We start from the raw sequence: 12,619 nt of genomic DNA on the forward strand, positions 1-12,619 counted from the left end.
CAGAGAGAACCACTTTTGTGTTCATGTCTCAAAGATGGCAAGGAGACAAATGATTCTTCTTCTAGTTAACAGAGGTATTTGTTATAACAAACTTGGACTTTGCACCCCGAGGACATGGACTGAATTTACACACATATAATCCCTTTTTAGGAAACTTTTAAGGAGTTATCTAAAATATGTGTTCCCACAGCCCAGCAGGAGTCTTTTGATTGACTTCAATGAATTTGGAATTAAACCCATGCCCAGATAGCCCAAATGTCAACTACTTCAGGGTTACTCACCAAACGCAGGTGTTTTGAGTAGTGACTCAAATGACTAAGACAATGAGTCACTCTGAGCTCTGACACTGTTCTCACAATCACAGACACTATATGTTTCCTTGTGTGTCTGATAGTGTGCTCAATTAATAGCATAATTTTACTCACAAATGAAATGTGCCTCTCTGCCATCAAATTCATCCATTCATCCAGCCCAATCTTTGACCCATTCTGTTCCCAGATGGGTTTCCCAGGGGTTGCCTCCAGATGAGCTCTCTGTCCAGAATGGCATCCTGACTACATATGCAAGCCGCTTCCCACTCTGTATTGACCCACAACAACAGGCCTTGCATTGGATTAAGAAGAAAGAAGAAAAAAATAACCTGAGGGTAAAGATAAATGATCATTTTGCCTCTACTGGTTGTTCTAAAAGCTGCATAAATAACTGTCACCCTGAATGGGGAACTGATGATGTACTGACAAATGTGCTGACTGTTTGTTGTGTCTCTAAAATAGTGAACATCACTGTTCATGACATTCGGTTCTGTGGGATGGATGGGGTTTTTTGGATCTTGATTAGCCTTACTACATGCTATACATTACTATACATTATATATACTATACATGAGTATAACCAAAAGCCTGGTGCAAATTTTGTTTTATCTCAGCTGCAGGGTGGAGTTTTCGTGTAGGACAATTAACACAGGCAGAGGCACAGTTGGAACTTTGAAGAACAGTTCTCCAGCTGAAAATTATTCTCCTGCCCATGGCAGGGGGGTTGGAATTAGATGATCTTAAGGTCCTTTCCAACCCTAACTATTCTATGATTCTGGACTAATCGGGATAAAAAAGTACCTCTACTCTTCGGTACCAGTGCAGTTTATATCATCTGTAAAAGGAAAGACTAAAAGCAACAAAGAGCAAACTTCATTAGTTGTGGCAACTCTCGTTAAAATAATAATGTTTATCAAATTGAATATCTTTTCATATCTTCCTATTATTCTCTTGCAGATGGCTTCCTTTAATGACCCAGATTTCCTTAAACAACTAGAACTGGCCATAAAGTATGGGCACCCTTTCTTGTTGCATGGTGTTGATGAATACATTGATCCTGTGATAGACAATGTCTTAGAGAAGAATATCAAAGTTGTACAGGGGCGGACATTCGTTGTCCTGGGTGACAAAGAGGTTGACTATGACAGTAATTTTAGATTCTACCTGAACACCAAATTATCGAACCCAAAATACTCTCCCTCCGTGTTTGGCAAAGCTGTGGTTATCAATTACACAGGTAAGCAAAAGTGTGCATCTAGTAACAAAGTAGTGATTATGCTGTAGTGCAAATTGAGGGCCTGGGTGGTTGTCTGAAACAAAAACTCTAAAGGATTGATAAGTCTCCCTTATACTTAGCATCTGATTTAATAGAAAATCCTTCTCACTCCTCTCTTCTAATCTGAACCTGAGCCAAGTATCTCTTCTTGCACCAGTCAGGTTAGGATGCTTTGGTAGGATTAAGATACAGAGTTGTTAACCAAGTCACTCTGTTGCATTGCTGTAGTTTTATGGGGTGATCGAGATGAAAGCTCTTCTGTGTGTGTGTTGTGTCTGCAGTTACACTAAAGGGTCTAGAGGATCAGCTGCTCAGCGTCATTACGGGTTTTGAAAGAAAGGAACTGGAAGAACAGAGAGAACAGCTCATCCAGGAGACAAGTGACAACAAAAACTTGTTACAAGTTCTCGAAGACTCTCTCCTTCGGGAACTGACATCTTCCACAGGAAACATGTTGGACAACTTTGACTTAGTGCAAACCCTGGAAGAGACGAAAACCAAAGCTACTGAGGTACCAGCTCTAGGCTTCTTGAAGGGATAGCTATTAGTAGAGCACTGTCTTTCCTTTTTAATTGTGCTCCATCTTTCACCCTTGAAGCTAGGACTTAGTTTGAAAGGAAATTGAGAGTTTTCTTGTGAGTATGTTGCATCTTTCAGTCCTGGCCAAAGAACCAAACCAAAGCAGGGAAGTCCTGATCAGGAGCAAAGTAATGGATGTTTTCAGTTCTAAAGCAAAGAGCATATGATACATTTCTTTCAGCTCTGAAAGAATCTTTGTCTTGTATTAGATCTGAAATGAAAAATTAAGGTGTTTAATTCCAGGTGTCTTGGAGGATGTTGAACCTCCATCCTTGGAGGTTTTCAGGCTGTAGCTGGGCAAAGCCACAGCTGACCTGATCTAGTGGTGGTCATAGTCTTTCTTTGGGTGGAAGTTTGTACTAAAGAACCCCAGAGGACCCTTCCCACACTATTCCTCGATTATGTGTAAATCTTTGCCTTAAATATGCAGCATGGGATTAATTTTATCCAACTTTCTATTTTTACAATTCATACTGCTTCTTTTGGGGTTACCTGCCCAGATTCCCTATGTAGGCCACAGAGAGAGGCAGGCACTGAACAGCTCTGCTTGTTGTGATATAATATACATACTATATATCAGTGCAGTAATTCCGTGTGTATAAACTCAATGTATGGCTAGGTGATTGAAAAACTGAGTCTGGCTGAGACAACAGCAGTGGATATTGATCGTCTTCGCGATGGCTACAGACCAGCTGCCAGGAGAGGGGCCATTTTATTCTCTGTTTTGTCCGAAATGGCACTTGTCAACACAATGTATCAGTACTCACTGGCCTCCTTCTTGGAGGTTTTTGGATTCTCTCTTCGGAAATCCATGCCCAGTTCTGTTCTCCCAGAGAGGTTGAAAAACATCATGGATACACTGACTTTCAACACCTATAACTATGTCTGCACAGGTTAGTATGATTTAGTGATGGGCTGATAATGTGTTGTGAAAATGCTTCTTAAAAGCCATCTCTTCAGATGATTTATGTTAGAGGCAAGTTACCAAACAGTGAATTCACAAATGTTTAGTTCTCAAGTTATGCACTTTGATCCCTGCTATTTACTGTCTGACTCTACATGTTACCATGTAACTTGTAAGGAAGTGTTTTTCTTAATACAGTGCTGCTGTATTAAGATTGCCGTATTAATACATCACTGCTATGGATCTCACATCCCTGGGTGTAGCTTACAGATGCTGTTTTGACTCTGTAAGCCTGATGCAAAGCCCCGTGGTTGATCACCCTGATGCACATTTAAAGATTGCTCCAATTCCACAAGTTTTAGCATCTGATTTTTGAAAATGTTGTCCTTTTAACATAGGCTTGTTTGAGAGGCACAAGTTACTGTTCTCCTTTAATATGACTGTCAAGATAGAACAAGCCGATGGCAGAGTTCCACAAGAAGAATTTGAGTTCTTTTTGAAAGGTAAAGTCAATATTTATATCTAAATCTAGAGCTATGTGGAGCAACAGCTAAAAGATCTTTTGAAGATGATGGGGTTTTGAGTAGATACAATTTGCTGTTAAGAGCTACAGCACCTAGAGAAACCACTGAGAACTGTGCTGGTTTACACAAACTCTGCATTCTACTACTTATATTTTGTTCGCTTTGTTAACCAGCAGAGAGGCTCATCTCTCTCTGCAGACATTGACAGATCTCACATTAGTTAATTATGAGGATGCTACCTGAGAATATAATCTTCAGTTGTTGTCTGACTATGTATAAATCATTTTACAAACATCTGCAGAGCTAAACTCTGGCTTTTGCCAGCACTTGTACGATGCCATCTTTTCTTCAGCAGATCAGTTTCATCTTACAGTGCTTCCAGAAACAAATTCCCAGTTGGCTCCTCCGTGCAGTGGGACTGTATGTGTGGTCATGCAGTGGAGAATTTATGACATGGGCATTCACTCTGGTTTCTGCATGTGACTAGGCAGTGTTTCCCTGGAGAAGAATGAACGGAAGAAGCCGTATGCTTGGCTTCCAGATCAAGGCTGGGAAGACCTAATGCGCTTGTCTGAACTGTTTCCTGAGAAATTTGAATCTCTTCCAGATGATGTGGAAGACAATGCAGATGTATGGAAAAATGTACGTGCTTTTTCTGCAATCCTCTTCTCTTTCCTTGTTTTTCTTCTGGTATTAAATGTGCAAGTATGAGGCAATGTGCCATTGCACTCAGCAGGAGGCATGTCACTGCTGGCTTTTGCTGTTAAGGCCTTGCTTTTCTTCTTGACCTCAGTTAGTGATTGATTTATTTCCAGAAGAATTGAGGCCCTTATTATTTCAAAAACAACCCCCAAAAATCTTCCCTGGTACACTGGAGATGTTTTATTTTCCAGTCAAATGCCTTAGTTGTTTGTCATGTTGAAGTCAGTGGAATTTTTGCTGTTGATTTCAACAGTCAACATTTCACTCATTTTTGTACTGCAAACGTGTCCTTTGATCTCGTGGCAGTGAGTTCTGTAGGCTGGTTACAAACACAGACTTGCCTTTGTTCTACCTTTAGTTTCATTCCATGTCTTCTTGTTCTACAAGAAGTCTTTCTGTGAGCAACCTGGTAATGTTTTTTGCTTTTGATACTCTTTTTTTTGTATCTTAAGAGAATTACTTGACATAAAGGGGAAGGACAAATGTGTTTCTGGACTTGAAAACTTTGTACTGAAAATGTTTAATGTTATACTCACTTAATGCTTTCTATATTCACTTCATCTTTTATTATTTCTTTGCAGCTGACTTTCTTCTTTGATCTCCTCATGTCTCTTGTTCCTCGTTCATCCAGCTGCTTTTCTCCACTTTCCTGGTGCTTTCATTGATAAAGCCACTGGATTCATTTGCGTTGTCTCCCGTCTTTTCTTGCCAGTGGTATGACACGGATGCTGTGGAGCAGATCCCATTCCCCATGCAGTACCAGGATAAGCTCTCAGACTTCCAGAAGCTCCTACTTTTACGGTGTTTCCGGGTGGACCGGCTCTATCGGGCAGTCACGGACTATGTTACTGTGACAATGGGTGAGAAGTAAGTCACTCTCTTCTTCCCATCCAGACCACACTGGTCAGGCATTTCACACAGAAACTGTAAATGATTCTGTAATCTGCCGAAACAACACGGTGCGAGTGATCCCTGTATCGTTTCCATGCGCAGTTTGCAGTGAGCCTTGATGTTTGTGTTAAAGTCACTGCTGCTCTCATCCAAATCAGCAGTTTATTGAGCTTCTTTTCCTACCAGGTACGTGCAGCCCCCAGTGATCAGCTTTGAAGCTGTCTTTGAGCAGAGCAGTCCTTCCTCACCAGTTGTTTTTATCTTAAGTCCTGGCTCTGATCCTATCAGTGACCTCATGAAACTGGCCGAGAGGACAGGATTTGGAGGGGATAGACTCAAATTCCTGGCCATGGGACAAGGCCAAGAAAAGGTAACCTCAGCGAGAGGGTAGGGCCATGCTGCGTGCAGGAGGCTGGTTTGTGAGTTGCGAATCCTGCTCTTAATGTTGTGGGCCTGTTCACATCTCCTTTCCAAAGTGGTCTGCTCCATTTTAAAGGGAATTATTTTGTGGTTCAGACACAGTATGATTTGCCAGCCTGGGAATAATGCTTCCCTGCAGTGTGAAAGGGGGCATTTGGCTGATTTTATGGTCTGGGTAAGGATAGATTCCAAATGATATTGTTGTCTGTTAAAAAACAGTTTTGCTGAGATGTTACTGTGCAGCCTTTCAGAGGCTACTGAGTGACCCTGTGTCTGTGTATGGACATGAGTTAGCTGATTGAAAGTCAGTGTTTGGTACCAAAAAGATCCTGCTGCTTTTCTGTCTTTCCTGTAGCTTTCCTTTTTGCCATGGACACTACAGCAGGGATGTCCATAGCGTAGCAGCTGACTGAATTTGCTGTGATTTCATGGGTGGGAGAACTCTGTTAGACTCATTTAAATCATCGCTTCATGGGCTCTGATCTTCACCCTCTTCTGGGCCATGCACCCTCCTGCACTGTTGTGAAATGCTCCAATGCTCTGCATGACTTTTAATTTCAAACTTAATTAATGAAATAAAGCATCTCAGAGCAACTTCTTGTGGTGTTGTAAAAGGTGTTCTCAGCAAGGAGCATTCTGGTACATCTGCTAAAGCTAACTGAAAGGCTGAGTGCTTGCTAGCTGGAAGTAATCCACTGCACTCACCCATCAGAGTCAGTCTGCTCACAGGATAAAGGGAGAGTTACTCACAGGTGATTCTTTCCCCCTCTTCAGATTGCTTTGCAGATGCTGGAGGATGCAGTGGTCAGTGGAGAGTGGCTGATGTTGCAGAACTGTCACCTCTTGGTGAAGTGGCTCATCAATCTGGAAAAGGCCCTGGAAAACATTACGAAGCCTCACAGTGACTTTCGCCTCTGGCTGACTACTGACCCGACCGAGGGCTTCCCGATTGGAATACTGCAGAAGTCCTTGAAGGTACAGTGCAGTGGGGAAACCGTGGACAGGAGGACATCTGCTGCTCTCACTCAGCAAAACAGTGGCTTTGGGAGGTGAATGACCTGAACGCAGCGTGTTGACTTGGGCTGTATTACACTGGCTGTATTACACTGTCTTTCTAAGCCAAATCCTTTTTCACCATCCTCTTTATCTTATGGTGATTGTTCCTTTGGGGGAAGGCTGTTCAGCAGGTTTATTCTGAAGCAGTTGTTTCAGAGTAGAGGTTTGTGAGTAAACCTGGAAATGACAAATGCTCTTTAGAGTCAACTGCTGCCACAAGTGAGGAATATGTGGAGAGACAGAAACAGCCCCGTCAGCCCTGATGCTGAACTCTGTCTCGCCTGGCAATAGTGCCAGTGGAGCAGACATTCTAATAGGATAATGGTTTCCAGCTGCTCCTCCGGGCTGCAGCATTCATCACAAGCAGCTGAGCTGATTACTTTGAAGGCACAAGCCATGATGCTGTCCTAATGCTCAGTTCTGTGGCTGCTTCGACTCTGTTGTGGTGAACCAGTCCTGGAAACACCATTACTTTATTGCACAGATTTGAAAGCAGTGGCATGAGAGATCCACCTAGTATGTGCTCTGTGTGTCAGCGGAGCGTACTGGAGTGTTCACCTCCAGCAGTGCTTAGTGCTGCAGTGGGGAGGAGTGAGCATGAACCTCTCTTTCAAGACTGCATATGCACACTTTGTAGGTCTCACTGTGAGCAGTGAGAACAAAGGTTTCATGGCACTTAGAAAAAAGCTGCCAGGAAGCTGGCTCTGCCTCAGTTTCCTCATCAGTAAAGCCCTGTTACAGACAGTTAGTGGCAGGTAGGAGACACCAGAATGTGTAAAGTACTGATATTACAGTAAATTAGATTAGTACTGATATTACAGTAAATTAGATCTTCAAATATGACAAATAATAAGGTCTTTCCAATAGCATATTTCTAAAATAATAGTGAGTTTCTGTTTACAGATGTGTGTTTTCCTTGATAAATTCTATGAACAGATTCTGTGATTAAAAAAGGCTCTGTGTCACGTCTGTACTCAAAAAATATCCATATTGATAATACCTTGGGAAGCTGCTCAGAATTTCCACCCTTGCACTGCAGAGCCTGGGGAATGTGGTGCATTTACAGCTCGTTTTCCTGAGGCTCTCCAGGGATTGACAGCTTCCCGAATCTTTCTGCTAGGTTGTGACAGAACCACCGAATGGTCTGAAGCTGAATATGAGAGCCACCTACTTCAAAATTCCTAAGGATGCCTTAGAGCAGTGCCCACATCCTGCCTTTAAATCCTTAGTCTACGTCTTGGCGTTTTTCCACGCTGTGGTTCAGGAGAGAAGGAAGTTTGGGAAGGTTGGCTGGAACGTTCTGTATGATTTTAATGAATCTGATTTCCAGGTAAGACAATGATTACAACGGTTCTTACACTCCTGAGTTGCTCCAAACGCTTCTGCAGACACAGAGTCTGTCCAGCTCTGATCCCTTCTCACAGGAACATTTTGCTTCATGTTTTTTCTGCTGCTGTGGCGTTATGCAGACATCTGATCTTCTGTAATACCAGTTTTGGCCACTAAAAATTCATCAGATTCCAAATCCTTCATATCTACATTACCTCTCTCATGGGTCTCTTTTCTTAAGAGTATTTATGCTTTTTAATGATTTGAGAAGTCAGTTTTAAAACAAGGATTGTTTTAAATAAAACCTATATACGTGTATAGCTCATTTATGAACCTATCTCGCCTATTCCAACAATTTCCTTAGGTCTGCATGGAAATTCTTAACACATACTTGACAAAAGCTTTCCAGCAAAATGATGATAAAATCCCCTGGAGCAGTCTCAAATACCTCATTGGTGAGGTGAGTGCCTGCACTGTCACCGAGGAGCACTTGATGGTGAAAGAATGCAGATAAATGACAGTTTCCTGTCTGCAGAGGCTCAAGTATCCTCAAGTAAAGCTGAGCATCCCTCCTGGGCAGAGTTGACACTCCCGTGTAGCCCTGAGCAAGTCACTTAATCTCATTGCCTCAATGAAATAGGGCCACTGTGTGTAGCTGCACCACAGGGGACTTCTGGTGCTTAATTAATTTTGAATGAGAGAGCCCTTGGGATCCTGCTGAAAGGCACTGAACAGCACAGCCTCCCAGTGTTACTAGTTCAGTGTGTGTTGCTGATGGGAGCTGTACACGTGTTCCCAAAGCTCTTGCCATGCAGTATGTGACTGTGTTGTGTACTGTATATGCAGTGCTGGTTCATGCACGTGAAATCCTGCAGAAAACTGTTATTTTAGTCACTTTCAGCCACAGCTGAGTGTGAGCCAGCACCCGAGGAAGGTGCCACTGCACATAAAGCACAAAGAAGGGCCATTAGAAGTGCCTGGAGCTGTGCTCTCAAGACTAAGACCAGAAACTTGACAGAGGAGATGTGCTTGGTGTCCCATGGGGCACACAGCATCACACCATGCAGTCACTGCAAAGGCAAAGAGCATTTTGGGCTTTTAACTGTATTTGCTGCTCTAAAAGCCAGCACTGTAGCACTGCTGTGATTCATCTCTAGGTGATGTACGGTGGGCGCGCAATCGACAGCTTCGATCGCCGCATTCTGACCGTCTACATGGACGAGTACCTCGGGGACTTCGTATTTGACACATTCCAAGTGTTTCATTTCTATAAAAACGACAAGGTTGATTACCAGATTCCACAAGGGACTGTAAAGGATGACTTTGTTGGTAAGAAACGCTTTTCCTGCCACTACGTTAGCATGAATAAAGCCATAAAGTCTATTTCCACTATACATTCTCTGCATATGACATTGCTGCCTGTGAGAAGCTGAAGGAACTTCAGGCAGTGTGTGTGTACGTGGTGGTCTAGCCCACTGGTGAGACTGTTCTTGCTTTATATGAGCAGCCCCTGTAATGCGAGCTTACCAGTGAGCTCCTCATGTCTTTAAAAGAAATAAAAGCCCCCATTAACAGTAGGTTCATTTTGTTTGATCTTTCCAAGGGGTTAAAAATGTTTATTTGATCCTTGCAGTGTTTCAATCCCAGCTGTAACACCTCCCCAGGCAGAGCAGCAACAAAAGTCCCTGCACTGCTCTCTTTTGCCTGGTAGCTGTGGTTTAATTATCATGTCTTTAGGAGCATGTTTTTGTCTTGCAGAGGCAATTGAATCGCTGCCCCTGGCCAACACTCCAGAGGTGTTTGGTCTTCATGCCAATGCCGAGATCGGGTACTACACACAAGCAGTGCGGGATATGTGGAGTCACCTCCTTGAGCTGCAGCCTCAAACGGGTGAGTTCTCTCTGAGTGGTTGTGTAAATGAGAAACAGGAGGTGGCTGGTGCCAGCGTGTCACAGCCGCCTCAGGGTGCACCCTCCATGGGGGTGGGAGGGTGGTGGGGGCACAGAGGGAAGGTCTGGCATGGGAGCAGGTCACAGCACACCCAAGGGAGGCTGCTGCAGCAGAGCGTGAAGCTTTGAATGCCAGAAGGGGAGTCAGCTCTCAAAGTTCCCCTAGGGAGTTGACAGTGGGAAGGGGGAGCCTGTGCAGCTCTAGTCTGACTGAACTGTTGTGGTTTCAGGTGATACTGGTATGGGAATCAGTCGAGATGAATACATTGCAAATGTTGCTAAGGATATAGAGAATAAAATACCACAAGCGTTCGATCTTGACCACATACGGAGACATTTTGGACGAGACCTTTCCCCTACGACCGTGGTGCTGCTGCAGGAGCTGGAACGTTTTAATAAGCTGACTGTGTGCATGGCGAAGTCGCTGGCTGAGCTCCAGCGTGTAAGTAAGGACAGAGCTAGTGCTGCACACAGCAGCTGCAGGCAGTCAGGCCTCAGCCTCTCCCTGTCTTTCCAGGCCTTGGCTGGGGAAGTCGGGATGAGCAGTGAGCTGGACGATGTGGCTCGGGCTCTCTTTAATGGGCAGATTCCTGGCATCTGGCGGCGCCTGGCCCCGGAGACACTCAAAACACTTGGAAACTGGATTATTTTCTTTATAGAGCGGTATAAGCAGTACAGCACCTGGGTAAGTGAGCGCCTGCAGAAAGCCTTTTGTTGTGTTAATCTGCATGCTAAGATCTACACACTGCTTTAGGTAAGTTACTTGAACTCATGGCAGTCACCGCCAAGCACCGTAATGAACTGTTCCACCAGACTGGCCTGTGAGAGCCTCTGCCCCTGCGCTGAGCATGAGGTGTGGTGGGAGGACCACAGATTGTCTCTGATTGCAGGTTAACGAGCGTGAGCCAAAGGTGATGTGGCTCTCTGGCCTGCACATTCCTGAATCCTACCTGACGGCTCTTGTTCAAGCCACCTGCAGGAAAAACAAGTGGCCCTTGGATCACTCCACCCTCTACACCGAGGTAACCAAGTACAAGAGTGCACAGGACATCAGTGAAGAGCCTGCTCAAGGTTGGTGTCGTTATGATTGTTTGGCAAACGTAATAAAGTAGTTGACAGGTGAGCTAGAACTGGCTTGGCCCACTGAGTTACTCAGCTCACACCTCCACAGACCATACTCTTGGGTTTACATCTCACAAGCTGGGCTCTGGTTGCCATTTTCCTGCAGGGCCTCTGCAGGCACCCAGCACTATTTCCCTTCTCATCTCTTTCCACCCATGTGCAAGTACCTGAACCTGCAACCTCTCCCTTCCTTGCTCTCTGCTTCTTTCTAAGGGCCACAGCAGCTGTACAAAGCTCTAGTTACACCACAAATCATGTATTGAAAGGTGTTTAAACAGAACGCACACACAGTTAGGTATGATGTGCATAAATGTATCTTTATGAAACCTCTACGACTAGCAATGCTCTAATTACTAACTGTAACAAACTCTGGCTAAAGAGGCCAACCAGGCACTGCTGCTGGGTACTAGACCTGACTGGGAACAGAGGAGTTAAAAATCCCAACCTGACAGTTTGAGCCAAAACAAGCCCCACGCTCTCAGTTAAAGGCACCCGGTTCCATTTACACGAGGTGTTGCACTTCTGTCCTTGCAGGCTGCTTTGTTTCTGGGCTGTTCCTAGAGGGAGCGGACTGGGACATGGAGCACGGCTGCCTCGTCAAGAGCAAGCCCCGAGTCCTGGTGGTGGAGCTGCCCATTCTGAACATCATCCCCACGGAAGCGCACAGGCTCCGGCTCCAGGTACCTTCCTCCAGGGGCACAATGGCTGATGGGCTGCTTAACTGCCTCTGGTTTCACAGCTCACCTGCTGGCAGTGCCTTCCCTTCCCTTCCCTCCCCCTTAGCACAGGCAGCCGTAGTTTGTCCTTAGCACTACAGTACAGCTGAACCTATCTCCCTGTGTTAGCTGTCACTGGTTAGAGTCACACTCAAGGGGGTTCCTACAGTTGCTGCCTTTTTCCCATTGAGGCACTCAGGGGTTGGGACACTCTTACACCCCCACTGTGCTCTTCACTGTTCCCCAGTCCCTGACAGTGGCACAAAGGACATTACCCGGGTGTCAGCTATTTAAGGCTTAAACCAAAAAGAATGAATTTCTGCAGACAGTCGCCTGCCCCGATGCCCTTCTCGCGCCCAGTTTCACGCTGGACTTCACGCCCTGCTCAGCACCCTCCTCCCTCCATGCTCTTTCAGAACACACTCCGGACCCCCGTGTACACAACCTCCCTGAGACGGAACGCCATGGGCTTCGGCCTGGTTTTTGAAGCCGACCTTCACACCACAAGGCACATTTCCCACTGGGTGCTGCAAGGCGTCTGTCTCACCCTGAACACGGACTGACAGCATGAAGTGGCACGAGATCGTCCCCACAGAATCCAACCCCTTAGGGGGGCAGAAAAGGTAATTATGAAACGAGGCAGAGGTTCCTCCCCATGGTGGGTGTGTGTGTTGAGTTAAGCCCACATGACTTTAAATAGTACAACAGGAAAAAGCTCTTACTGTCAATAAATGCATTTGAAGAGGGAACTGATTTTCACCATTTGCATTTCCTTTCAGAAAGGCTCCACGCTGGGCTGTGTCCGGCAGAGGTAATGAGTTCAGTCTTGCACACACAAAG

At 45.0% G+C, this 12,619-nt stretch overlaps 1 protein-coding gene across 6 annotated transcripts in view; it reads left to right on the forward strand.

Annotated features, from left to right (window-relative positions):
- Window positions 1-12,532, forward strand: part of DNAH10 (dynein axonemal heavy chain 10) — a 54,161-nt gene extending 41,629 nt beyond the window's left edge. For 2 of the 6 annotated variants that reach the window (XM_062624137.1, XM_062624138.1), the window contains exons 61-77: window positions 499-646; window positions 1,269-1,548; window positions 1,869-2,098; window positions 2,786-3,059; window positions 3,469-3,573; window positions 4,082-4,236; window positions 5,009-5,163; window positions 5,374-5,557; window positions 6,382-6,582; window positions 7,784-7,993; window positions 8,357-8,452; window positions 9,150-9,321; window positions 9,751-9,882; window positions 10,172-10,626; window positions 10,832-11,012; window positions 11,598-11,743; window positions 12,196-12,532. In XM_062624137.1, coding sequence (XP_062480121.1) covers window positions 499-646; window positions 1,269-1,548; window positions 1,869-2,098; window positions 2,786-3,059; window positions 3,469-3,573; window positions 4,082-4,236; window positions 5,009-5,163; window positions 5,374-5,557; window positions 6,382-6,582; window positions 7,784-7,993; window positions 8,357-8,452; window positions 9,150-9,321; window positions 9,751-9,882; window positions 10,172-10,626; window positions 10,832-11,012; window positions 11,598-11,743; window positions 12,196-12,342 — 3,271 coding nt within the window. In that variant the 3' untranslated portion in view covers window positions 12,343-12,532. Of the gene's footprint in view, window positions 1-498; window positions 647-1,268; window positions 1,549-1,868; window positions 2,099-2,785; window positions 3,060-3,468; window positions 3,574-3,946; window positions 4,237-5,008; window positions 5,164-5,373; window positions 5,558-6,381; window positions 6,583-7,783; window positions 7,994-8,356; window positions 8,453-9,149; window positions 9,322-9,750; window positions 9,883-10,171; window positions 10,627-10,831; window positions 11,013-11,597; window positions 11,744-12,195 lie in introns of those variants that run through there. The other 4 variants (XM_062624139.1, XR_009965883.1, XR_009965884.1 and 1 more) reach the window with 4 other exon arrangements.
- The last annotated feature ends 87 nt before the right edge of the window (window positions 12,533-12,619 follow it).

The sequence above is a fragment of the Pezoporus occidentalis genome, unplaced genomic scaffold, assembly GCF_034315485.1.
Source record: "Pezoporus occidentalis ecotype Australia unplaced genomic scaffold, CSIRO_AGI_Poc_V1 ctg262, whole genome shotgun sequence".
Classification (NCBI taxonomy): domain Eukaryota; kingdom Metazoa; phylum Chordata; class Aves; order Psittaciformes; family Psittacidae; genus Pezoporus; species Pezoporus occidentalis.